This window comes from Epinephelus fuscoguttatus, linkage group LG10 (assembly GCF_011397635.1).
Source record: "Epinephelus fuscoguttatus linkage group LG10, E.fuscoguttatus.final_Chr_v1".
Classification (NCBI taxonomy): domain Eukaryota; kingdom Metazoa; phylum Chordata; class Actinopteri; order Perciformes; family Serranidae; genus Epinephelus; species Epinephelus fuscoguttatus.
The window spans coordinates 12,784,406-12,811,902 of NC_064761.1; the positions used below are offsets into that span (position 1 = coordinate 12,784,406).

The following is a 27,497-nucleotide window of genomic DNA, read 5'->3' on the forward strand; positions in this document are numbered from 1 at the left end:
CCTTTCCCACAGCTCACTGTCTGCCTGACAGGGTGGAAGCAGACTTGGACTGCAATGCCAACTCCTTTGCGGTGCAGTGGAGGGCGTTCATCGGCGATGTCGGCTCTTACTCTGCAATTGCCATTGGCAGCGACAACACCCGTGTTACCTGCGACTCCCCTAACACAAACTGTAACATCGAGAACCTAAAATGTGGCCTCACCTACAGCATCGCCGTCACTTCATCATCAATCGACTGTGGCACCATTGAGGGCTCCGACTACAGCATGCAGTCAGGTAGCAAAAGACTCTAAATGTAAACTTACATCTCCTCATTCTTTCTTGTCACCAATTTTTCTCACGACCCAACTCTTTTATTCATCCGCCTCTTCACTCTCAGCACCCTGTAAACCAGAAGGGGTGATGGTAGATCTGCAGTGCAGCACTAACATGGCATTGGTGACCTGGGGAAACTCGGGGCCGGACCAGACCCAGATGGTGACAGCAGTGGACAGCAGAGGGATGACCACCACCTGCAACTCCAGCAGCTCCAACTGCACCTTCGACCAGCTGACCTGCGGGGAGAGCTACGTTATCAGTGTGGTCGGTCACACAAATTCATGCAGCAGTGAACCAGCTGTTGCAAATGTCAAAACAGGTACTAATAATTTAAGATAGGATAATGAAAGCTGGTGTGGGAACCTGTCCTGGTATTGTGCATGCTGGCCCACTGTCATGACTTACAGGGACAGACTGGAAAGAACTGAGCCATCATTAATGTTATTAGAAACACCTGTGCTTATTTTACTATGACCAGTCAAACACTGAGAAGGCCTGCTTTACGTAAGTACAGTAAGTATACTTAGTTGCTCTCCACCGTAAAAGCTGGCAACATATTACAAGCTTAATTGATGAAGGAAATAGTTGTGTTCAGTGTTGACAGAAGACTGAGCTGAAAGTAACCCTGCCTCTGTCTCTCCCTCCACCAGCTCCCTGTGCTCCCACCCACCCCACTGCACGAGTGGACTGCGAGACTGGTATCACCTTTGTGACGTGGGACTCAGCACTTGGTGCCACATCTTACACCGTCTATGCTCGGGGAAGTCTGGGCCACAACGATGAATGTAACAGCACGGACACCAACTGTAATTTCCTCAACCTGGCGTGTGGGCAGGACTACAATATTTCAGTGGTGGCTCGTCATGAGTCCTGCGTCAGTTTGGTCAGCGAGTCCATCAGCGTCACCACAGGTAAGAAAACAAAAGCAGACCAGCTGACCAATTGAAGGTGCCATCAGTTTTATTTTACCGTCTCTTTGAACAACATAACAGAATATATGAACAGAGTTTTGCTGAATTGTTACTGATCAGTTGCTGATGACCCATAATATGCTCAAGCATTATGATGAGGCACAGCCCCAGTGTTTTTGCTGCAATTGCTCAAGACTCCCAGCCACCCTGAACTATTCACCATATGCTACAGTATTCACTTGGCATTGTCTCTGTGTAAGCTTTTCAGCATTGTGGAATGAAACTCCTGATGCAGAGTTGACATTACCTTTGACAGGGAAGCAGTCTATGACCTTCTAACAGCAGCCTTATGCTCAGTGTGATGCACTGATGGCCATTTGTCAGGATTAAAATACAGTCTAAGGATTTATTCCTGTTACTGTACGAGTGCCGTGACATCACTTTATCTGACAAATTGTCTTGGATGAAAACTTGCCAGCATAAAATAACATTAAGTAGATATGCAGCCTGTGTATCATTTTATTTTTTGTCACCTACCTTTAATAAGACACAGCAACCTTTAAAAAAAAAAAAAAAAAAAAACACAAGAAAACACAAAAAAAATATTGAGGGTTGTGCAGGAAGACAGATTTGGCAATGTTGTTGTTTCTTATGGCTGCCACTAGGTGTCATTTAAGAACCATATTTTGTAAGATGCACTTTTTAAGTGTCAGAGGCATGAGAAGTTCTCATTAAACCCATTTAAAATCCAATTACGAATCAACAGAAGCAACTACACTTGACAGACAGGATTTTCATGTGACAATGCTTCCAACAAATCTAAACATCTTCAACATCTATTTTGTATTTAATAGAGCATAAATTTGACTGTGCACAATGCATGCCCACATTACCTTCTGTCTAAGTCGTTTCCCTTTCTACATCCCTCTCTGTCTAGGTCCTTGCCCTCACAGTGGTCTACAGGCTACTCTGGACTGTGACACCAACACAGCTGTTGTGCACTGGACTCCGGGCAGCGGCATCCTCTACTACAACGCCTCAGCCGATGCCTTTGACATCGTACACCAGCAGACCTGCTCCACCAATGGTTCCTCCTGCAACATCACCTCTCTGCGTTGCGGGGAGAGCTACAGGGTGAGCGTCAGCGGACAGGGACAGAACTGCCCCAGTCCTGCCCAGGACTGGCACAGAATCAACACAGGTAACTTGTTTACTTTTAGATTTTTGTTCCAATTTTTTTTTTCTTTAATGAATTATTTCAACTATTTATTAGGGGTGGAGGAATAACTGATACAGCAGAGTATCATGATATTTTTGTGTGACAATAACGTATTGTCACACAGTACCATTTTTTTATTATATGAATTATTAATATTAATATTACCCATACAAGTTAAACTTTAGGTAGCCTTTTTCAGTCCACTTAATACATTTCACTTAAGTAATTTACGTTTGTTTATTTTTTTACATTTATTATTTACCATTTTATCCATCACTTTTGCCTGACTATTTCAAATGCTAAGCCATTATTTTGACCAATTTTTTCAGCTATTTATAAATTACTTTTAATGAACAATTTTTAATTATTTTAGCTGTTTCTGTATTTTTAAACTTTAACTGTTTATAAATAATGTTTACACTACTATTTAGACCATTTATCCAGTACTATCTACACAACTCCTCCCCTTGCTTGCTAACCACTGTTAAAATGAAGTATATCAAGTAAACATTTTGCAATTGTACATCATGAAAGTAAGTAAATCGACAGCAATAGAAAAAAAGACACCTTCTCAGCACTCTTTTAATGCACGTAATGATGCATGTAAGTGATGACTCAGCAATTGTCCCTCACTCCTGCAGCTCCCTGCCCTCCAACTCAGCTGAAGGTTGACTCCTCCTGTGAGTCAAACGACATCTCGGTGTCATGGCAGGCCTCACAGGGCTCCGTCTCCTACATGGCTGCAGCTATGGATGCACAGGGTCGCTGGTGGTCCTGTAACACCACCAGCACCACCTGCCAGATATCTGGTCTGCTCTGTGGACAGCAGTACAAGGTTTATGTTGCAGGTGTCGATGAAAACTGCATCGGAGCCAAGAGTGACGTTCAGGTGATTCATACTGGTAGGTATTTAAACCCAAGTCATGTTTGGTTTGTCTATGATCACTTTAGATTATCTTATTCACATGTCCTGTTCTCCAGTTTTTACATATCACCCACCCTCATTAGAGCCACTACATTTGGCTTTACAAGCACATCAGTATCTTCCTCCATCAAATCTGTGACCATATAGCTGTTTTTTCTTTGCTCTCTCTTGCTCTCCAGCTCCGTGTGTGCCACAGAACATACAAAACGACCTTGAATGTCTGTCCGGTGTCCTCAACGTAACCTGGCAGTCGATGGGTAACTATTCCCATTTCCGTGCCTCCGTGGTGAGCAGCAAAGGTCATGTCAGCATTTGCCAGACGAACAAGCATCACTGCGTAGTGCGCAACATGCAGTGTGGCCTGACCTACAACGTTACAGTGGTGGCCCAAGATGAGGCCTGTAACAGCTCCCACAGCCCCATAGAGCAGGTCCTTACAGGTAGGTTAAACTCCAGGTGACAGTTACAGCACATCTGATCACAAAGAAATAGAGGTATAAAGGTATAAACCTTACATGAGAAAGGTTTACATGCATTAGTTTTACTGTCCTCTTTTATTCTCACCTCAACTCTCCCTCTCCTTCTTTCAGCTCCCTGCCCTCTTCCTACCTTTCTCCCCGCTGTCAACTGTTCCACCGGTGTTGTGTCTGTAACCTGGAGCAACAGCGTGGCGGGGGTCGACTACATGGTGTCAGCTGTTGACGCCGCGGGTTGGAAACACAACTGCAGCAGCAGAAACAGTGGTTGTGATCTTAGCATGCTGGAGTGTGGGACGGAGTACAACGTCACCATCACACCATCCAGGGACGGATGTGTGGGCAGAGACAGCCCTACAAAAATGATCAAGACAGGCAAGGATCAATAATATTTTAGTTTTACTTGAATAAAGAGGCAGATGTATACTTTTTGTGTACAAATACTGCTCTTTGATTTTTCTGTTCTGTCCAATTTTATTTTTATTTTACTCTTTTTTTTAAATATATTCATGTCTTTTTATTCAACTTTGTGTTTCTGTTATATCATGTGTCACTGCATATTTATTAAATACATATATACAGTACTTTGAATTACATTTTTGTTGCTTGTCTTGCTTTACAAGAAAGAAAACTTTAAATTTCTGTGCACAGGGATGGCGTACTTTCACCTCTGGATTATTTTAGGTTATGTGCCAAACTAAAAGTGTACTATGTGTAATAAAAATGATGATGCACAACTTATTTTCTGACCCCTTACCTCCAGTTCCCTGCGTACCTCACCTGTCTGACGTGGAGATCGACTGCCTGTTCAACTCGGCCTGGGTGATGTATAACGAGTCTGCCGGGGCTGAGGACTATGTTGTCATGGCGACAGACAGCCAGGGTGACATGGTGACATTTGAGTGCAACTCCACATCAGACGGGATGTGTGCCCTGCCGCCACTGGTATGCAGCCAAAACCTCACCTTCACCCTCAAGGCCCGAGACCAACAGTGCTCCAGTGCACCCAGCAATGCTGTCGCAGCCGAGACTGGTAAATAAAAAATACAGTGAAACTATAAATATGAAAAAATACTGAAATCAATATTTATCATTTTAAAAACAAGGAAACAGAAAGTCACTTATATAACACAAATGTACTGTGCTGTAACTGCTGATAACGTCAGTGTCCTCAAAGCATTATGAATGGCTTTGGTTTAATATAGTGGTTTTAGTAGTATACATGAGAAGTATATTAGCTACCCTTAGGGTGCAGTGGCTGCTCTGAAAAAATCAGTGAAGTATTCAGTCTGTAAAGGCAGCTAAAATCTATATTCTTAATCTAAACAAGTGTTCATGAGGGGTTTTAGATAAAATGTGTTATTTTTTACACTATAGTTTAACGTGGTTTAAAATATTTCGCCCCTAATAGCATCTTAATTTGTTGCATTTGCATCTGATTCATGTACCCTGGCTTAAGGTTCTTGGTTTCTGTAGTATAAGTACAGATCCAAGGGCGCCAGTCAGGAAGTTTATTGTAAACTGTACCTCACAGTGCTTCTCCTTCCCCAGCTCCCTGTCCTCCTGAGGACATAGAGAAATCAGTGAGCTGCGACAACCGCACAGTCAGCATTGCCTGGGCGGCCGTCCCTGGCGCAGTAACATATACGGCCACGCTGGAGCAGATAAATGGAGGCACTTCCTGCTGCACCACGTCAGACACTGGCTGTGACATCACTGATCTACCATGTGGAGAAATGTACATTTTGTTTGTAATGGCTGAGGGACGAACATGCAACAGCACGCAGAGCGAAGGGGACATTGTCAGGACAGGTGTGGTATATACACACACACACACATACATACATACATACACACACCTATTTCAGAAATTTTGACAATAAATATGATCAGATAATAAAATAATCGCAGCTGCAGTGTTCAGGATTTATGAAATAAATTAGAATAAAGAAATGCTGCAATAAATGTCCTTATCAACCTCTCCCTGCAGTGCCATGTGTTCCCCAGGACCTCAAAGCCAGCCTGAGCTGCAGGGACAATGTGGCCTCCATGACGTGGAACCAAAGCAGAGGAGGACAGCTTTACCGAGTGAGGGCTGTGGGAACTGATGGCCACGTGGACGAGTGCAGCTCCCACGAGAACCACTGTGATCTAACAGGTCTGCACTGTGGACAGCATTACACGGCTACTGTGATGGCAGAGGACCAAGACTGCCAGAGCAAACTGAGCGACAGTGTGACAATCAGGACTGGTATGTAAAGACATTCACTGTATGTGTCCATGAATTCTGAAATGCTATTATTTACACACTGTCACAAGGAACATAAATTATCCAGAGCTGTAACAAACAAATTATTCTCAAACATAAATCGGTAAATCAAAAATGCCACCTTTATGCTTGGAATTTCACATTTTTTGTTCATGAAGTTTTTGGTGGTAGTGCTCAATTCTGTTTCTGTATACCACACCTTTATCTCTTCTCACTAGTGCCGTGCACACCTGAAAACGTGTCCGCTGTGGTGGAGTGTGAGGACAACACTCTGAATGTGTCCTGGTCTGAGAGTTTAGGAGCTGACTCCTACATCGCCACAGTGCAGGACAGCAATGGTCGGACCACAACCTGCCAGGGCACGACTGAGGGCTCCTGCAGTATCACAGGACTCGGCTGTGGTCAGATCTACCATGTGTCTGTGGTCTCCTCCGATGGATACTGCGACAGCCCACCCACTGATGTGGTTGACACACCTTCAGGTAGGACAGAGAGCTCAGTGATGGACATGTATAGTAAGGATGGAGGCTAGAATCAGATTAGGAACTGGTTTTAAGAAACCAAGAGAGAGTGCTTCATGCTTGAAATAAAGGCTTTCATAGTTTACCATTAGAGAAGCTTTGACCCTTTTAGAATTATGAAAGCCTTTCATCATCTCAAATTTTATTCTCAACTAAGATTTAATCTTACTGAAATTCTACTAAATTTAATGAAAATACGTACTTTTAAACCCTTTGTTTTGCTTTGTAGTAACACAAACTACAGTTATTTATCATCATTAACAACCTTGACTTCTATAATTCTTTATAGACACTGGGCCAATGTAGTTTTAATTTAAATTTAATTTAAATCAAATAAAATCATGACTGTCTTCCCTGTCCTCCCAGTTCCCTGTAAACCGAGACATATTGAGGCAGTGATGGACTGCCTCATACAGATGGCCACGGTATCATGGTACCCAAGTGATGGAGCTCTGTTGTACATGGTCATGGCCACCACCGCGTCAGGCGACTCTGTCACCTGTGAAGCAAACAACACCCACTGTGAACTGGAAGGGCTGCTCTGTGGCCAGAGCTACTCTGTCGCTGTGACAGCTGTGGGACAGACCTGCAGCTGCATCGCTCACATGACAGGACAGCTGGACACTGGTGAGTGACGGCACCAGGATTAAGTTCCCCTCTGCTCAGTAATGTGTTTTAATTATTGTCACCTCACTTAGTTCTATTAACTCATCAACACTTTGTTACAGAGCCGTGCATCCCTGAGCACATCAGCACTCAGTACAGCCTGACGATCGGCCAGGTGCTCTGGGACATGACCCCTGGTGCCGACTACTACACAGTTGAAGGGGTGACAGAGCAGGGCCTGATGGTCTCCTGCGTCACCAACGACACCTACTGTCCCATGTACAACATGGAATGTGGCCAGATGTACAGCATCAACGTCACGGCACATAATCACGTGTGCAAAGACGTGTCCACCTCGACGGAACCGGTTGCAATTATGACAGGTGAGAAAGCACGTTAATAAAAGATGCATCTTTGCGCTTGAGAGGTTCTTAACAGTCGGAGGACTTTCTCTGATGGTGCCAGTGTTGATTGTGTCACTATTGACAAGATGAAGGTTGAGCTCGAAACTTTTAACTTATTAATTAATATGTACAGAAAAATAATGATTAATAATTGTTGTTTAAGTCAGTTTTCATGTGATAGTAAAGCAAGTATCTAGTTTTGGAGTGTTGGTCAGACAAGCCAGGACATTTAAGAGCATCACCTTCAGATGTTTTTCACCAAAATGATAAAACAGTTATTTGAGGAAACAATCTGCACATTAAGCTATATAGAAATTAACACCAAGTTGCAGCCCTAGGACAAAATAAGTGGATGTAAATGTGATTCATGTGTTACTTTTCACGTTTTCAGTATCTGTTGATGTAATATCATGTTTCAAAAGTATTAAAAATAAGAAGATTATGTAGTGTATTTGTGTTTTTTTTCTTTATGCAGCATAGATGAAATCTGTTCTGCCTCTTTTTCTGTCTTCAGAGCCTTGCCCGCCCGAAAACGTGCAGACCAATGTGAATTGCCAGAATGACATGGGAATTGTGTCGTGGGAGGCCAGTTATGGTGCTGTGGCTTACGAGGTTCGTCTCGCTGGGCGTGACGGCCACTCTGTGTCCTGCTACAGTACAGACCCTTTCTGTAATGTAGAAGGCCTCCACTGTGGAATCATCTACTACACCAATGTCATCGCCATCGGAGAGATTCTCAACAGTAGCATCTCCACTACTGTCCTGCTCATCTCAGGTATGGTGACACGGTATGCAGTGACAATGGAGACATACAAAATAAAAATTGGCTTTGTAAATAATTTGAGGAAGGAAGTACACTCAACGCAACTGTGTGTCCTCAAGGATACATTTGTTTGTGAGAAATCGTAAATGTAAACCTTTTTTAAATTCTGATGCTGGGTATCAATACACCTACACTACCCACGAAATTAGGAAATGACCCTCAAGAGCGAAACGCAATCTTTAAACTGAAATGAGCAAAGACAGCTGATGCCAAAAAACTTTAACATATTGTGCAGTTTACTGACTTTTTTTTTAAACTAGTAAGACCTAGATTTTGGGACTTGTTTTCTGAAATAAAGAGGTTGACGATCATAACAGCTTCAACACGTGATCAGTGACATTGCATCCATGTCTTGTAATGTCCATCCGTCCCCTCTGTCTCTAGCTCCCTGTGCAGCTGAAAATGTAGCAGCCTATTTGGATTGCGACAACAACACAGCCAAAGTCTCCTGGAGCTCGGACGATGTAGGAAACTCCTACATGGTGTCCGCTGTAGGAAATCATGGCTACTTGGCTTCATGCGAGTCTGATGAGCAGATGTGTTATTTGACGGAGCTGCAGTGCGGTGAGACGTATAACGTCAGCCTCACAACCATCAGCGAACACTGCCAGACTGAGACACACGCTGATGTCACCTTCAGCACACGTGAGTTGAGCAACATCTCATCCCAGAGTAGTTTGAATCCAGTGAATGAGATCACTGATACTAAACTGAACATGTTGTCCAGGGCCCTGTAAACCTCTGCGCGTTGGAGTGGACCTGCAGTGTGGGACGAGTACAGCCAACATGTACTGGGAGGAAAGAGAGGAGGTGGAGCTTTACATGGCGACTGCCACCTGCAGCATGGGAATGACTCTGTGGTGCAACTCCACCAACTCCACCTGTCAGTTCTCCAACTTGCACTGCGGGGAAACCTATGAATTCTCTGTAACTGCATACAGTAACATGTGCTACAGTGAAATCAGCAGCACTGTGGAGATTCAGACAGGTAAGGAACATCGTTATCAACCAATTAACTAGTAACGTAATTTATTGACTGATTAAGAAATTTGGTTTTAGTTACATATAAGCTATTTTGGATTAGTAGGACCTGACAAATGCAAAAACTGAGACACTATCAACGATAATAATGTCCCAGTGTCCTCAAACGAGAAGACAATTAAGCCCCACTGCCCTTCGATGAGCTGATAATAAATTCCCAATGTCCTCATACAAATACTTTCTAATTAATAGCATCTTTTCTTGTTACTGTTGCTAAAATTGGTAAAGTTTGTATGGCATATCAAACTACAACAGTTATTATTCATAGATTAACGAATTTCAACCATTAAATTTGATCAGGCTTTGTATCTTGTCCACTATTGTGTCGGGATCAGCTGTGGACTGACTTGGTAGAGACGGCTACTATCTTGTTTTTTTCATGGATTAGTGTATTGTGGTCTTGCTGCCACTAGATTTACATATTTTAAATGTTGATAATTGTTTGTTGGTTTAGTCGTCTATGATAGTAAATTTAATACTGCTTGTTTTTGTTGGTGCTGAATCTCATTGTACATCTAGAGTGACAATAAAGTTATTAATTATTTGGTTTTAGGAAATGATGATGGACACTTTCCACAATTTTAGGACATTTTGTAGAGTAAATGATTGATTGATAATAGAAATTGATTGTTAGTCAGAGCCCTACATTGCAACAGTATTGGAACAAGGATGTAAAAAGTGGAGTTCAACAGCAAGTAGATCATAAATGAACTTAAATAAAATTGTCTCGTCCTCCAGAACCCTGCCAGCCAACTGGTGTCACAGTCAGTGGGTCATGTGACAATGAGACGGTGGTGTTGGATTGGCTGGAGGCTAAAGGGGCATCAGTCTATGTGGTGACAGCCACAGGAGACCTGGGATACACCACGTCTTTCCAAACCGAGGAGACAATGATAGAGGCTGAGCTGCCCTGCGGACAGCTATTTACCTTCACTGTTCAAGCTCAAGATGACCGATGTAACAGCGCTGTGAGCCTGCCTGAAGAGTTCAAGACAGGTATATGTCTCATTTATACTTTTGTCAAATTTGGTGTACAGTGTAGTAAGTCTATGATCCAACAATACACCTTCTCCTCAGGTCCCTGCGTGCCCCAGCATGTGCAGAGCTTTTCAGATTGTGAGAACAATCTGGGCTCGGTCACCTGGGCCAGCAGCGACGGGGCGGAGTCTTACTTGGCCATCGCAGTGGGACAGGATGGCCACACCCACATGTGCACCACAAACACCACCACATGCGCCTGGGACGACCTGCACTGTGGCGATCAGTACACCGTTCATGTCATTGCCAACGACTACCTGTGCAGTAGCATGCCGAGCAACAGCACTTCAATACGAATGGGTAAACACACTTTTGTAATGCATGCAAATTCCCCTTGAATGTTCAACGAAACAAATGTGGCAAGTTTTAAATACTACACGTGAAAAGAGAGTGCTGCTATACTCACCAAGATATGGATGACCTGGAAATGCTGACCAAACAGAGCAGACAGAGCAGGCTTTTTTGGGAGGGGGGCTTAAAGAGACAGGCACTAAACGGAGCGTTTCATACAGAAGCTTATAGGTGTACCAGCACAGACAGTAAGACGAAAATACAAGTGTTTTTTGAACATTAATGCATGTAAACATGTTCTTCTAAAGACCCAAAATACAAGCGGGAACCTGAAAATGAGCACAGTAGGACATTTTATAGACCAAATGATTAATAGGTTAATAGAGAAAATTATCAGCAGATTAATCAGTGATGAAAATAACTAATATTTGCAGCTCCAGTCACAACTTAACCTTTGTCTTCTGTTTTTAGCACCCTGTATTCCCCAGAACTTGACATCGTCTCTAAACTGCACTATGAAGGTGAATATTTTACCTGTTTTAACAAACTGTCCATTTTCTCTGGCTTCATTTGTTCTCTCTGAAAGGCTTTTGTTTTGAAAGTGGCAAAACAATGCGATTACTTATTACATTAACTAAAGTTAAAATGATATTGTAATGTGTTTCTAAGGTGGGAACGCTGACCTGGAATGCCAGTGAAACTGCTGAGTTTTACATTGTGACAGCAGAGAACAACAATGGCCATAAAGTGCAGCTCAGCACCAACGACACCTGGACCCTCATTTCTGAGTTCCAGTGCGGCCAGGAGTACCTCCTGTCTGTTCAGGCGGTAGACTCTGTGTGCACAAGTCTCCCCAGTCAGCCCTCAACGCTTGAGTCAGGTGGAGACTATTCGCCTTTAAAACAGTAGTTTTCAAACTGTATTTTGAAGTCACCTGTTTTATTGAACGCCCAAATCTGATGACACAAAGTTAAAGTGAAGGGACTTTTGCAACTCATTCAGTCCTTCAACTGCCTCTTCCTACAGATTAAAGTCAGCAATGCAGTTTAGTGTTTTTAACAAACCTTAAAATATTCCACATCTTTCATACATTATGGGTATTATTCATCTTTTAAAGACAGCAGTGCAGTGTAGTGAAAAATTGTCCTCTCCAGTTTACAGAGAAACTGTGGTTAACATGCACTGATAAACATTTTTGTGTTGGTGATGAATTTAACATCTTTCATGAGCCATTATCAAGTTTATTCATATATGACCAAATCCCAAATATGTCTCAGAGGGATTTAAGATAAGGTTGGTACCTAAAGGGAGAAACCTCAGGGAAAGCAACACAGAAAGACACACATTCAGAAATTGGTGGGTTGTACACCAGACTTAAACAAAAACAAATAAACCTATACTCTTTAACACTGATATTAACCTTAGATCACAAGACACACAGGGACTCTTCTGCGTATTCCAAAGACAGCCTTCACTAACAGTTTACCCTCCTTCCTTCCCTCAGAGCCCTGCCCGCCCACTGGTGTCTCCAGCTTCATGACCTGCCACGCTAACATTGCTGTGGTGTCATGGTCCGCCTCGGCCGGGTCAGAGTTCTACACTGCCACAGTAATGCAGGAAGATGGCCAGTCAAGCAGCTGCTGGTCTGACAGCGAGCAGTGCGGCATGCCCAACATCCACTGTGGACAGAACTACACAGTGACAGTCGTCGCCTCAAACGGGAAGTGTAACTCTGACCCCAGTGAGCCTGACATGCTGCAGTCAGGTGAGACATTCAGGACAATTTATTCTATGTAGATACTTCTTCCATACATTTTTTATTTTCTGAACAGAAGGTGTGAAAATGGTTTTGGTCAAGAGTTGGGGTGGCTTTAATGTGTTACTAAATAAAGGTCAAACAAATTCACTTTTACTCAACCACTTTATTCAACGTCCCAAAACAAGCAGATGAATTCTAAGGGGGCTAACTTAAGGAACCAATTAAAATGGGTTACAATTTATTTTTAAATTAATCTTAAATTTATTCTATTTTAAAATGTATCTTTTTTTTTATGAAAAAATCTTTAATTTTGTATTTTATGATTTCCTTCTTTCACAATCTACATATTTGATTAGAATATTGTTAATTTATTTTTTTACCCAGAGGTAATAAACCAGCATTTCTCAGGTTTTCTTTCCTCTTCCTATACGCTAAATTTCCCCTAAGTTCTAAGTTGTTTGCATTTTAATTTGTCCATACAAAACTCAGACTCAAAATAAAACTCAAACAGGGTCTCCTTAATATATCCCTGTTCAGGCTGAGCAAAATTTGAAGCAGTGGCGACAGACAATAGGTGTCATGTATTTATAGGAACTGATAACTGAGTCAATGTCAAATGGGTAACCAGAGAAAAATAATCTTTAAGGGAATAGAAATGTATATATTTGTCTGCAAAATGTTGTCTCATTGTTGCCCTAACTGATTGTTTTCTCTGCCCCTTTTGAAAATGAAACCTTGTTTATCTGATTTCAAACTTCTTATCACTCAATGATTAGATAATTAAACCTGCAACACTCTCCTCTTTGTCTTTCTCCAGTGCCTTGTGTTCCAGCTGATGTGGATGTGAAGATAGACTGCTCTGAAAATCAGGCTGTCGTGTCCTGGGGGGCCAGCGAGGGGGCTCTGTCCTACAACGTGTCGGCTCAGAGCACACGGGGAGCCATGTCCTCCTGTGAGAGTACAGAAACAATGTGCATCTTGACCAACCTCACCTGTGGCCAGACCTACTCTGTTCAGGTGGTGGCGGAGGATGATATTTGCTCAAGTTTACCCAGCCCAGCTATAGAGTTCAAGTCAGGTAGGACAACTGGGTTGACATGACCCCCCCATGTGAACGTGTCACTGACTTATTGCTCTGAACGTGTTTAAGTGTTACTCCAGTCCTCTTTTTCTTCCCCTCCTCTCTCAGTCCCCTGCACACCGAACATGGGCTCAGTGGTTCTGGACTGTTACACCAACTCAGCCCTCTTGGACTGGGCCTATGCAGATGGCGCCCTGGACTACACCGCAACAGCCCGGTCCTCTAGTGGCCATGTTTCTACCTGCAACTCCAACTACACTAACTGCGAGCTAAAGGGCCTGGAGTGCGGCCAGACCTATAATGTGATTGTTGTGGCCTCAAATGAGAATTGCAGCAGCCCTCCAAGCACTAGGTTGCCGGTGGAGTCAGGTGAGCTCTTTAAAAAAGCTCTTTTAATTCAGTAAATTCAAATTAGACCTTGGATGCAAGATTTTACATTTTTGTTTTGTTTTGTTTTTTAATTTCACCAACTGAAAATCTTGTTTCACTGATCTGGCTGAGATTGTCGTCTTGCTGCAGTGACAGGTGGTTTCAGGTGCAAAGCAACTACAGAATCATTATTTTTTACTCTCTTCCCCTGTCCCCCTCCAGCTCCTTGTCCTCCTGAAGATGTTGATCCTGTACTGGACTGCTCTACCAACACCGCCCGTGTAGAGTGGCAGGGCCGCGGAGGGGCCGATTTCTACATTGTCCAAGCCTTGGGCGTGGAAGAGCATGAATCTGGCTGTGAGACTGCGTCTCTGTCTTGCGACCTGGGAGACCTCATGTGTGGCTTCACCTACAACATCAGTGTGATTGCCATCAACGGCATGTGCAATGTCTCGAAAAGTGACATGAAACAGCTTCAAGCAGGTGAGGATGACCAAAGAGATTTAACATGTGGAGGCCTTGGCAGCATGATAAATGTCTATGTTACAGGATGGGATAATGTAATTAGGTCAGCTGTATTTTTGGAAACATTTAGAAATATTTTTGAAATATTGGGATGTTTCTGTAGATGAGTCAGGGTAGGAGGAGATTGATTATGTACGTATGTACTTTATGTACTTGTCATAAAAAAGGAATAAAGAACTTAATAATACAGTGGTAATACACTATTTCTATGAAACTGATTTTGGTAAAATAGTTGTGGTTTCTCTGGCTGTGCTGATAATTGCTAATAAGAAATAATTATTGGATCTATATTGACACTAAATCATTATGCAGGATTAATATTTCTCTGTGTGTGCCTGTGCAGTGCCCTGTGTACCGCAGCACGTGGAGGCCCGGGTGGTTTGTGAGTCTGGCGCTGTGGCGGTCTCCTGGGAGCACAGCAAAGGGGCATCATCATACACCGCAGTTGCCCAGGGCAACGGTGGCTACGCATCAACATGCAACAGCAGTGAGACAACATGCCTGTTTGATGACTTGCTGTGCGGCCTCAACTACTCCATCACTGTCAGTGCTTCAGATGAGACGTGTAGCAGTGCTGAGAGCTCTGCTGTGGAGCTCAGCACAGGTAGAATCATGTGTAAGGCATAGTGCATGTTATATTAAAGCTCTGTTTATACCCGTCTTCATTCACACTTGTCTGTCTGTCTGTCTGTAGTGCCATGTGTACCACAGAAAGTAACAGCAGAGATGGTGTGCAGCAATAACACAGGTGTTGTGTCATGGGAAGAAGGAGAGGGTGTGTCATCTTACATGGTGCGAGCTTTTGGGCCTGATGGTCACAAGACTCAGTGTAACAGCACCGGAAACTGTTGCCATCTACCCAACATGCATTGTGGCCAGCTCTACAACCTGACAGTGACAGCTCTGGATGGAGAGTGTGACAACAGCCACACCTACCTCAACCTGCAGTCAGGTAAATTTTTCAGTATGACAGGTGTAATTTTCAATGAGTTCAGTGCAGTGGTTTAAATTTTATTTATTGTCTGTAGAATACTCACTGATATGAAATAAAGGACTCTGACTTTGAACAATCTGAGTGAATATTAAAGACCTGTAAGAAGTCGGACTTGTTGGGTATGTTAAACCTACTTCAGAGAATCAGGCAGGTAGCATTTAAGTCAAATGATAATTAATTAATTGATTAATTAATTGTCCATCAGTTTTCTTTTCAGGCTCTCCTTAGGAAGAACAATTTACTGTTTAATATTTGCTTGTATAGACAGAACCTTATAAAGTATAGTATGACAGCGAACACTGCACTTTTTGTCATTTCAGTTTAGTTGGACTAGTGAAAGGATTTAAAGTGTCGTCTCTTATCTCACATATAATATTAAGTAACAAGAACTCTGTTATCTCATTGCTTGTTTTCCCAGTGCCTTGCAAGCCAACCAACGTTAGGGCTTCCCTGCGGTGTCACTCAAACTCTGCTGCGGTGACGTGGGAACGAGCCAGCGGAGCGCTCTCCTATCTTGTGGTGGGTATTACAGAAGACGGAAGCCACCAGACTGAATGTAACAACACCATGACCTTCTGTGATCTGAGCGACCTGCAGTGTGGACAGACCTACAATGTGAGCGTGTTCGGCCAGGATGAGTCCTGCTCCAGTATGGAGAGCGACAAGGCTTACGTGCGGACAGGTATCGCAAACTTTTCATAAAGGCTTCCTGTGATTTTTTTTAATTAGTGATGGCAGCATCATTTATAGTTACAATGAGATGGGAGAAGTTTTTCACATCCAGAAGTGCTTTCCTACAGTGTCAATTTGCATTCAAACTTTTCTTTTGATGGTAACCTCAAAGGGTAGTTAAACAATACCAGTACCATATTAACTTGCCCTCCTGCGTCTCTGTGCCTCTCCCCCTCAGCCCCCTGTGCACCCCAGGATGTGACTGTTGATGCACAGTGTAATGAGGGTGCCATGACAGTGTCCTGGCTCCCCAACCCTGATGCCGAGTACTTCCATGTGGCAGCAGTGAGCAACACCGGGGCGAGACTCTACTGTAACTCCAGTGGGCTTTCCTGCACCATATCAGATCTACCATGTGGACGGAGCTACAATGTGACTGTGCTGTCTGTAAGAGAGGGCTGTGAGAGCAAGCCCAGCGCTATGGTACACACTTCCTCAGGTAAACTTCAAGTAGTCAGCCATTTGTCCGATTGCAAAATTTACACATATCAGTGTGTTGATCATATGAGGCACTGAAAATAGCTGTCCAGTTCAGAAGTTCATTCACTTAGATGCATGAATCCAGTGTCTCCCAAGGGGGGAGCTGTGTGTTAATATCAGACCAGCTTTGGACATGTAGTAGTAATGCAGGAATGAGCCTTAACACACAGACACATATTGTGATCTCAAAAAGATCACTGATGTCAGCAACATAGGGTTTCTGCAAACCTCCCCAACATTTCCTTACCTACCATATAAAAAAAAGCTGCACAAGTTCTGTATGCCTCTTCGCTTATTGAATAATGTATTGCCTCAGTTTTGGGAAGGGGTTTAGTGCATAATAAGAGGCTTCCTCAAGAGCAAACCCCCCTTTTTTCCACATAAACATTATATATCACCCAAATGTCTTTGATGTATTTGCGACTCAAGTGTAAACATGTTTCCTTCACTATTGAATCGACATGCCCACGTCTATCCGTTTCACCCTCCACAGCTCCATGTGTGCCCAGGAATCCTGAGGGCCGTCTGGACTGCGTATCAAACGCCGCTTGGGTGACGTGGGATGCCTCAGATGGAGCCCTCAGCTACTTTGTGCTGGCCCAAGGAGTCGGAGGTCACAACTCCAGCTGCAGTACCGCTTCATCCCCCTGTAATGTCCCAGATCTGGAATGTGGGACACTTTACACCTTCCACGTCACTGCAGTCAACAAACACTGCCGCAGTAATCACAGCACCACCTTTGAGCTGGAGACAGGTATCCAGCAAGACTCTCTTCTTTCAATAAACTGATTTTGAAGTGAGGTGCTCATTGTCTTGGTTGCTAGGAAATTTATCTAGTAAACATTTGACCATGTTAATGTATTAACGAAAGTTGTAAGAGCAGAGTGAGATTTTCAGAGACTTTGCATCTTATAACCTCCTGAGACATGAACTTTTGTTTGTTATGCATACTTAATTTCTCCTAGCTATTTGCTATAAAAAACTAAATATTGTCAATGATAATGAAGTCCCATTGTCCTCAAACGAGACAATGATAAAGTCCCAATGTCTTCAAACGACTACTTCCTAATTAAGTGTTTTAACTCACACTGTTGCTAAAATTGATTTAAATTGTTGCCATATCAAAATACAAACATTATCAATCATAAATAAACAAATTTCAACCATAAAATATGATCAGGTTCTGGACCTCGTCCACTTTTGTGTCAGGATCAACTGCAGACTGACTTGGCAGAGATAGCTGCCATCTTCTTTTTACAGTGATTAGTGTCTTGTGCTCTTACTACCAGTTGATGGAACAAAAACGTGTCTTTGAATGAGGACAACTTATCTAAGTTAAGTAGAATAAAGTATAAGGTCAAGTACACCCAACATGTGATATCCTCATATGAGGAGACGGGGTCTCAAGAGGATGAACTTATATGTGTGCTTCCATCTGCTGACTGAAAGACACAAAAAGGAAAGGAGTATCATGTGGATTCAAAGGAATGTAGTAATATCTGATCTGATTTAAAAGCTTTCAAAAGATTATAAAGACGGACTAATGCTTTAAGGCACTTATGAAGCCTCTTCACAAAGCAGCTTCTCTGGAAGGTTAAGGAGGACAAGACATGACAAATATACAGTCCGTAAGTTTTTTCTTGAAGATACTTGACACTGATCACACTACCTCACACTCTTTTTTATTCCTGTCTTGTAGGTCCTTGTGCTCTAACATCCATTAGTGCAGTGACACAATGTGACAGTGACACGATACTGGTTGAATGGGAGATGACGGAGGACACGCCACTCTACCTGGTGACTGCTGAGGGCCACGACCAAACCCTTATTTCCTGTAACAGCTCGTCCACATCATGTGAACTCCAGGGTATCCAATGTGGCATGCATTATAGCATCATAGTGTCAGCTTCTTCTGATAAGTGCAGCAGCCTCAGAAGTCCACCAAAGAAGATCAAAACAGGTATTTATCAGCACACCAGTTTAGTCTGACTCACTTTATCATTTACTGAAGCAAATTACTTTTATTCTTAGTATCTTTGTTTTAGTTTTTTGCCTCCGCGCTGGCAATAGCCATGGTCGGAGGCATTATGTTTTCAGGTTCGTGTAAACAGAATATCTCAAGAATGCCTTGAGGGAATTTCCTCAAATTTGGCACAAACGTCCCCAAAGACTCAAAGATGGTTTATGTAGATTTTGGTGGTCATAGGTCAAAGGTCAATGTCACTGTGACATCGTCCGTCTCATTCTTGTGAATGCAATATCTTAAGAACACTTTAAGGGACTTTTTTTCTTTTTCAAATTTGGCACAAACATTCACTTGGACTCAAGGATAACCTGATTAGATTTTGATGGTCAAAGGTCAAGGTTTCTGCAATCTTGTGTTCATCTCATTCTCGTGAACATGATATCTCAAGAACACCATGAGGGAATTTCATCAAATATGGCACAAATGTCCACTTGGACTTCAGAATGAACTGATAAGAATTTATTAGTCAAAGATCAAAGGTCAAGGTCACTGTCACCTCACAAAACATTTTTTGGCCATAAGTCAAGACTTTATGACATTTTATATCCTAAAGGTCAAACGTCAACTTCAATGTGACATCATAATGTTCATCATAACACTTTTCTGGCCAAGAGTCAATGTTTTCCCAGCTGAAAACGGCAGTTGTTGTTGTTCAGCACTTGTGTATGTCCTCTATGACTGTTAGTCTTTGTGGTATTTGTCCCGCCCTTTCTCCACTGTAATTTGACGGCTGGTGACAGTGACCAGTGCAGCGTTTTACCCAAAATTAAACATCTAACTGTAATTCAACTCTAATATATCTCTAATTTTGAATTGGAAAAATGGATAAATAATCACGATAATGTTAATGTTGAACCCTGGTACAAGAAAAAAACGCTTTGGTGGACATACAACAATACCAGGTAAAGTGCACACAGTGCACTGTGGCTGATTTAGTTAATCTAGAGATAATGTGAGGTTCTCTTTCCCCTATCGACCAATTGATTGGTTGTGGAGGAATCCCAGTAGACCAAGATTTTCTGTGAATGATTACAGCCTTACTAATTTTGAGTGTCCACTTTGAAACTGTGCCGATTGTATAGATCTTCTGTGCTGCCTGATGGAGGATGGGTGTGAAGCATCCATGTTTCCACAGACATGGATGTAAACTGTATCTGGAACTTGACAACCATAAGACTGTAATTCTAACTGAGTGTATTTTATGTAAAGTCATGCAGTAATCTGTTTTCCGGTTGCATGTGGTATCATAATGGTTTTTATGTAACTGTGAGATCAGCATTGTCATGGTGAAACACGTTATTAAGGAACCCCAGGAAGAATTGCAGCTAATAGGGATATAAATATACAGGCAAAAAAACAGAAATATTGAAGGTTATTCTGTCCTCTTTAGCACCCTGCGTCCCGGACAATGTGACAGTGGTACCGTCATGTGAAGAGAACGGAGCCACAGTGATGTGGGGACACTCCTCTGTGGCTACATCCTACCTACTGACAGCCACAGGGAGGGATGGACATGTTGTGAGCTGCAACACCAAAGTGAACAACTGCACGCTGGCTGATCTGCATTGTGGACAGCCGTACAACATTAGCATCACCGCCAGTGGAGACAACTGCACGAGCCAGCCCAGCATTTCATCCTTCCGCACAGGTAGAGACATTTTAGATTAGTTTATTTCAATTTCAATAAATTAAGTGATTGATTGATTTCACCATGATAACCCCCTATGTATTTACACTGGTTCTCATGAGTACATACAGTATATTATGAACAATAAGATTTAGAATAAGAATTAAAACATCAGTCGGTACAGTCTTTTTGTCTTTAATTGAGCAGAATTTAAAGTGGTTTGAAGAAACTACAACTCAGTGACATTTATTATTAATTTAACTAAAGCAACATATTTTGATTAGTGTATATGTTGGTCTGTGTGTGGATGACATGGACAATCAAATCTATAGCCTAAATTGTTGATTGATTGCTTTGTTGTTGCATTGAGCATTTATTGGCAATGATTCTGATGATTGATTAATCTCTTTTGTGACTTTTTTCAAGGAAAAATGCCCCCAAAAATTGCATGTCTTAGCCTTCTCATATTTCTACTTGTCTTTGTCTGAATATCTTTAATTAGTAAAGACAAAATAGACAATAAACGGTAATCAATTACTTGAGAAATTAAGGTAGTTACAGGGAAATCCAATGGCAAAGGCATCTTGTACTATGATACTGCAATGTTGTTTTTTTTTTATCATGCTAGAGTGAATACTCAATCCATAGTGTTAAATTCTCCTGTTGTTCTTGTTGTTCTGCTACTGTACTAATCAATATGAATCTTAATCTACATTTATCTGCCACTGTCTAGTTTGGTTTCCACAATACCACCAAGTTAGACTGATACATTGAAGTTCTAGTAGTCCATACTGGATCTTGCACTAGTCACCTCTCTTGGTTAAATTTCATTATTGCACGGAGCCTCTTTCCTTGTTTTGACTCCTGTAACCAACAAGAATGAGTTGACACTAAAATGTAGAAACTGCAGGTCAGCTTCCTGCTTGCATCTTTAATAGAAGTTCTTTCCCTCTGTTGTTGCAGTGCCCTGTGAGCCCTCTGGTCTTGCAGTGGATATTGATTGCGAGACCAACACTGCCATGCTGTCTTGGGAGGCCAGTGAGGGCGCCGTCGAGTATTTCGGCTGTGCCCAACCTATGTATGGAGATGCACTCTACTGTGACAGTAACGGCCCCTACTGCACCATCGAGGGCCTGGAATGTGGTGACATTTACAACTTCTCTGTTGAAGCCTCTAATGGCGTCTGCAACAGCTCATTTAGTGCACCTCTGCAGGAAGGAGCAGGTAAAGTCCCACCATGTTACCAATTCTCCAAGTCTTTAATCAACAAATTCATTTTTTCTAAAAAAATATATATACAGTACAGGCCAAAAGTTTGGACACACCTTCTCATTCAATGCGTTTTCTTTATTTTCATGACTATTTACATTGTAGATTCTCACTGAAGGCATCAAAACTATGAATGAACACATGTGGAGTTATGTACTTAACAAAAAAAGGTGAAATAACTGAAAACATGTTTTATATTCTAGTTTCTTCAAAATAGCCACCCTTTGCTCTGATTACTGCTTTGCACACTCTTGGCATTCTCTCCATGAGCTTCAAGAGGTAGTCACCTGAAATGGTTTCCACTTCACAGGTGTGCCCTATCAGGGTTAATTAGTAGAATTTCTTGCTTTATCAATGGGGTTGGGACCATCAGTTGTGTTGTGCAGAAGTCAGGTTAATACACAGCCGACAGCCCTATTGGACAACTGTTAAAATTCATATTATGGCAAGAACCAATCAGCTAACTAAAGAAAAACGAGTGGCCATCATTACTTTAAGAAATGAAGGTCAGTCAGTCCGGAAAATTGCAAAAACTTTAAATGTGTCCCCAAGTGGAGTCGCAAAAACCATCAAGCGCTACAATGAAACTGGCACACATGAGGACCGACCCAGGAAAGGAAGACCAAGAGTCACCTCTGCTTCTCAGGATAAGTTCATCCGAGTCACCAGCCTCAGAAATCGCAAGTTAACAGCAGCTCAGATCAGAGACCAGATGAATGCCACACAGAGTTCTAGCAGCAGACCCATCTCTAGAACAACTGTTAAGAGGAGACTGCGCCAATCAGGCCTTCATGGTCAAATAGCTGCTAGAAACCACTGCTAAGGAGAGGCAACAAGCAGAAGAGATTTGTTTGGGCCAAGAAACACAAGGAATGGACATTAGACCAGTGGAAATCTGTGCTTTGGTCTGATGAGTCCAAATTTGAGATCTTTGGTTCCAACCGCCGTGTCTTTGTGAGACGCAGAAAAGGTGAACGGATGGATTCCACATGCCTGGTTCCCACTGTGAAGCATGGAGGAGGAGGTGTGATGGTGTGGGGTGTTTTGCTGGTGACACTGTTGGGGATTTATTCAAAATTGAAGGCACACTGAACCAGCATGGCTACCACAGCATCCTGCAGCGACATGCCATCCCATCCGGTTTGCGTTTATTTTCCGATCATTTATTTTTCAACAGGACAATGACCCCAAACACACCTCCAGGCTGTGTAAGGGCTATTTGACCAAGAAGGAGAGTGATGGAGTGCTGCGGCAGATGACCTGGCCTCCACAGTCACTGGACCTGAACCCAATCGAGATGGTTTGGGGTGAGCTGGACCACAGAGTGAAGGCAAAGAGGCCAACAAGTGCTAAACACCTCTGGGAACTCCTTCAAGACTGTTGGAAAACCATTTCAGGTGACTACCTCTTGAAGCTCATGGAGAGAATGCCAAGAGTGTGCAAAGCAGTAATCAGAGCAAAGGGTGGCTATTTTGAAGAAACTAGAATATAAAACATGTTTTCAGTTATTTCACCTTTTTTTGTTAAGTACATAACTCCACATGTGTTCATTCATAGTTTTGATGCCTTCAGTGAGAATCTACAATGTAAATAGTCATGAAAATAAAGAAAATGCATTGAATGAGAAGGTGTGTCCAAACTTTTGGCCTGTACTGTATGTGTTGATTTGTCATTGTGTCTTTTCTAGTCCCACATATTTGCAAGAATTATATTTATTTTACAGAAAAACACATTTTTAGGGCTACAGGCCACAGTGATACAAAATGACAATATTTCTGTTTGTTATAGTATTGTTTGTTACCCATGTTCTATGCATACAAAGTAGTGCAGCTAGTCTAGTAGTAAAGGATTTATGAAGATCCCTACCAAGACGTCCATTCAGGAAGTAATTTTATTCTTCAAAATGAGGACTAACCAAGTGATATACTGATAAACTACACCTGAACAACAAGAGCTAAAAACATTTCACTGGGCTACTTCCACTGGTAAAATACTCAATCTCTAATCTCGTTCCTCCTTAGCTCCATGTGCTCCGACTGATCTGAATGTCCGAATGCAGAAGATAGACCAGACTCACTGGGCCATGACATCATGGGACAGCGTTAATTGTTCTGATGTTGAGTACCTTGTGGAGATAACCGGTCGAATCCAAAATGACCCACGTGCCCAGATGGAGGTCTCCTCCTACTGGCGGCCCATGACATACTTTGAGTTCCCAATGCCATGCAGCACAGCTTATAACCTCACCGTACGCTCCAGAAACTCAGCCGGGGTCAGCGAGCCATCTGCTGCCTTCACTGGAGTCACAGGTAACTTAACATTGCACTCATCTCTGACTTTCTAAATGCTGTTCCTTCCTTTCTCTGTTTGGGTTTAGGTTTATGTGGAAAAAAATTACAAACTTGCAACACTTTAAGTCCCTCTGTAAAATTTATAAGCAGTATATAAATATTTAATGAATGATTAAAAAAAAACACTATCATGTACTTGTAAGAGGATTTACGTGTGTGAGTAATGGAATATAAAATTCATAACTATGTTTTCATTAGTGTATCAGACGCTGAAACTATGAACTGTGTTTTCACTGGCTTAGAATGAGCCCTTCATATCTACCTAGGGAGCAGTTCCTCTTCCATGTTGCACGGCCATGTTTCTTTAGTAGTGCAGAGCAGACAGCATTTTGACGTTAAGGCCACCGTGGGTTCTCATATATGCTTGGAAAGGGAGGGGTAGCAGTAGGGGTATTTAGTTGGTTGCATCAGCTTATAGCTACATCATAGTGTGTTAATTAAACCCTTTATTAAAGTGCTCAGAATGCTAAATAAATAAAGTCTAACAACTTGTTCACTAACAATGCATACGAACATCCCCCAGTGTTTCTGTTAACAACATTGTCACTGTCTCTTCCCCAGTCCCCTGTGCTCCACAGAATGTGCAATATAGTGGTGACACACAGTCTGCTGTGCTTTCCTGGGATGAGTCAGTGTTGGCCACAGGGTACACCGTTTACAATGTGTCGGGTGCAGGCCGCATTGAGCTCTGCAGCACCACTGAGCTCTTCTGCGAACTGATCAACTTCGATCCCAGCACCACTGAAGTGACAGCCAGCAATGCAGAAGGAGAGAGCATTGCTAACGGAGATATTACAGGTCAGAATACACCTGCAGCATTTTACAGGACTCAATAAACAATGTTGATCACTTTTTGCTGAGGAAATGTTGCAACCACACATTGCCCTTGTATTTTTGCAGTACAAAATAGCTCTTATTTCTCCCATTTCTGTCTGTTCATCACTTAAAATGATGTACAGCTATAGAATTAATGCATAAAAAACATATTTCTTAATTGCCTCTTTGTGACACTAGACGATAGAAACATACAAAGTTCAGTTAAGTCCTACATTACTTGCTGTCAGTCACCAGCCACTTGTTGATCAGAAGTAATCTGATTGGATTTCAGCTATCAGATTGGATCAAACCTTGAGGATGGGCAGTTTAAAAGGAAAGAAAAAAAAGGATTCTGAATTTAGATTAGATCACACAATCCAGTCTTGGTTTTAAGCTCAATCAAACCTTCAGTTTCAGGAGCAAAATATATATATACATTTATTTACATGTTGCACTTGAATTGTTAAACTGTTACAGCGATAAAATAGATAGAAAGTAGATATTAGGCTATCTATTAAGCCATTCAGTACAATAAAAAAGCTGTCAATAGCTAACAAATAATATTTAAAGTTACAATTTTAAGGATCTCTGTTCTCTTTGTCAGCACCTGTCGATAAGCGATAATCACAGTGTGTTTGAGGAAGGCTTGGATCCAGACTGGTAAATTTATTAATGTCAGCTGGTGAGATGAAAGGGTTACCACAGAATGTAACTGTGTTTTGATGGTGTGAATGTCGCCACACACACCCAGTTAGTAATACTGCAATATCTGTCATCAGTGGGCCACCATTGTGTTACCTCATTCGGTGATAGTGACTGAAGAAATTTCTTAAAATAAAATGTTGAGATAATTACTATATTTGAATTTACAATTATCACTTTATATGTATTACAATCATGCAGTCAGAAGTAGTTTCTAACAACTGCGTCCCCATGCTGCCTTTTGTTTCGTTAAATAAAAACAAGTGACCCTACGCTGGCTGTTCTACCTGTTATTCTCTATATGACAGCAGCTTACAGTGTAACATGTAGTTCCATTTAGACCACTGATTATCCAGATCTTGAAGAGTTTGTATCTGAAAAATAAATAATGTTTCCTTTGAAAAACCAGCTCAGAAGTTAAGCGGTTTAGCAGATCCTAGGTAGCAAAACATGGGATTTTAAATCTGGATCATTCTGATCCAGACTAAATTTTTAACAGCTAGCCCAGGAACTGGAAACAGGTCTTCACAGAAAACAAAGCCATGTGTTTTCTTCTTAACAGCTACAAATCTCTCACTCCTGCCAATTAATGTTCTGTTTCATTTAATCACTTGTTTTCTCTTTGTTGCCATTTTAATGTCCAAATTCTGACATTTCTAACAAGTATTTCTCATCTTCCTCAGGTCCAGGAGCGCGCAGAAGAAGAGATTTGTGGTCCAGTGAAATCTAAGCCCCTTCAAACACACAGGTAAATATAGATACATTATCTAGAGATAATGTGATACCTACTAATGAATCTGAAATCATCATTGGTCATAGGCCTTAACTATGAAGCAAGTTATAATTTCTAACTAATTTCTCTCTCTCAGATCCGAAAAATCCCAGAGGTGACTGTCACGGTAAAAGGAGTTTCATTGTATGTGAATTGGTTGCTAGTGAAGGATGCAGCAGAGCACACAGTCTGGATTGAGGAGGAAGAAGAAAGAGATCAGATGAATAGGGACTTTAGAGTGAGAACCACTGATGGTAATTTTCACAAAAAGACTAACCGCAAGCCATGGACCACCTACATCATCAGGCTGGCAGCCAAAAACACCATCAACCAAAGCAACTACTCCAAACTACAAAGCAGAGCCACTGGTGCCTCCTAATGAAATACCACTGATCCACTTATAGACACTGGACTCAACAGAAGTACCATCATATGGGTTTTATGTTTTCTTCACTCTGTAGCTTCCATAACAGATCTGTTACCGGTTCATTCTGTAATAACTTTAGGAGGAAAATTGTGCAACAACTAAATGACATGTTATTACAAATTCTTCTGTCTGGGAAACATGTCACAAATAAATTATGATCAAAGATGAGAACCTTTAGATTTGAATGCTTATGAATCTTTGTTTAGCAATAGTGTATATACAAGCCCAATCCCAAGAAAGTTGGGATGCTGTGTAAAAAAAACAAAACAAAAAAAACTGAATGCAATGATTTGCAAATCTTTTTTGACCTATATTCAATTGACTTCACTCCAGAGACAAGATATTTAATGCTCAAACTGATAATAAAAAAAAATTGGTAGCTGTTTTTTTTTTTTTTTTTTTTTTTTTAATTACAGTGTTCTAACTTTTTTTGAAATTGGGGTTGTATATTTTTATAATTGTGGCTGGTGTCATAGCATTACAAAGTTGTGCTGAAATTCTATTTATCAGAAATGGTTTTATTTTCAAGATAGGTTATTAGATTCTCTGGATGATTGTTAAACTGAAAAAATAGTGTAAACAAATTAAATAATAATTTATCAAGCAATATTTTTAAAACCATGCAGTATATTTTTCTTTATGATGTTCTTTGTGACTTCTCATTTTGTGAATGCTGATAGATCTTTTTTTAACAGGCCCAGAATTGACAGAATAAAAAAAAAAAA

At 41.6% G+C, this 27,497-nt stretch overlaps 2 protein-coding genes across 2 annotated transcripts in view; both read left to right on the plus strand.

Moving 5' to 3' along the window:
* Positions 1–7,209, plus strand: part of LOC125896196 (uncharacterized) — a 27,105-nt gene extending 19,896 nt beyond the window's left edge. The window contains exons 24-36 of the mRNA XM_049588586.1: positions 13–276; positions 380–637; positions 969–1,229; positions 2,167–2,430; positions 3,090–3,350; positions 3,553–3,813; positions 3,964–4,224; positions 4,613–4,882; positions 5,401–5,661; positions 5,840–6,100; positions 6,337–6,600; positions 7,006–7,140; positions 7,193–7,209. Coding sequence (XP_049444543.1) covers positions 13–276; positions 380–637; positions 969–1,229; positions 2,167–2,430; positions 3,090–3,350; positions 3,553–3,813; positions 3,964–4,224; positions 4,613–4,882; positions 5,401–5,661; positions 5,840–6,100; positions 6,337–6,600; positions 7,006–7,140; positions 7,193–7,209 — 3,038 coding nt within the window. The remainder of the gene's footprint in view (positions 1–12; positions 277–379; positions 638–968; positions 1,230–2,166; positions 2,431–3,089; positions 3,351–3,552; positions 3,814–3,963; positions 4,225–4,612; positions 4,883–5,400; positions 5,662–5,839; positions 6,101–6,336; positions 6,601–7,005; positions 7,141–7,192) is intronic.
* On the plus strand, positions 7,202–27,127 carry LOC125895743 (fibronectin-like). The gene is made up of 25 exons (XM_049587827.1): positions 7,202–7,266; positions 7,368–7,628; positions 8,164–8,424; positions 8,857–9,117; positions 9,200–9,460; positions 10,252–10,509; positions 10,591–10,851; positions 11,314–11,363; positions 11,512–11,722; positions 12,347–12,607; positions 13,419–13,679; positions 13,791–14,051; positions 14,274–14,534; positions 14,920–15,180; positions 15,271–15,528; positions 15,989–16,252; positions 16,481–16,741; positions 17,276–17,536; positions 18,482–18,742; positions 20,199–20,456; positions 21,399–21,659; positions 23,726–24,013; positions 24,617–24,853; positions 26,257–26,321; positions 26,443–27,127. The coding sequence occupies exons 1-24, from the start codon at positions 7,245–7,247 to the stop codon at positions 26,301–26,303; spliced, it is 5,547 nt and encodes a 1,848-aa protein (XP_049443784.1). The 5' UTR covers positions 7,202–7,244; the 3' UTR covers positions 26,304–26,321; positions 26,443–27,127.
* Positions 27,128–27,497: the final 370 nt, after the last annotated feature.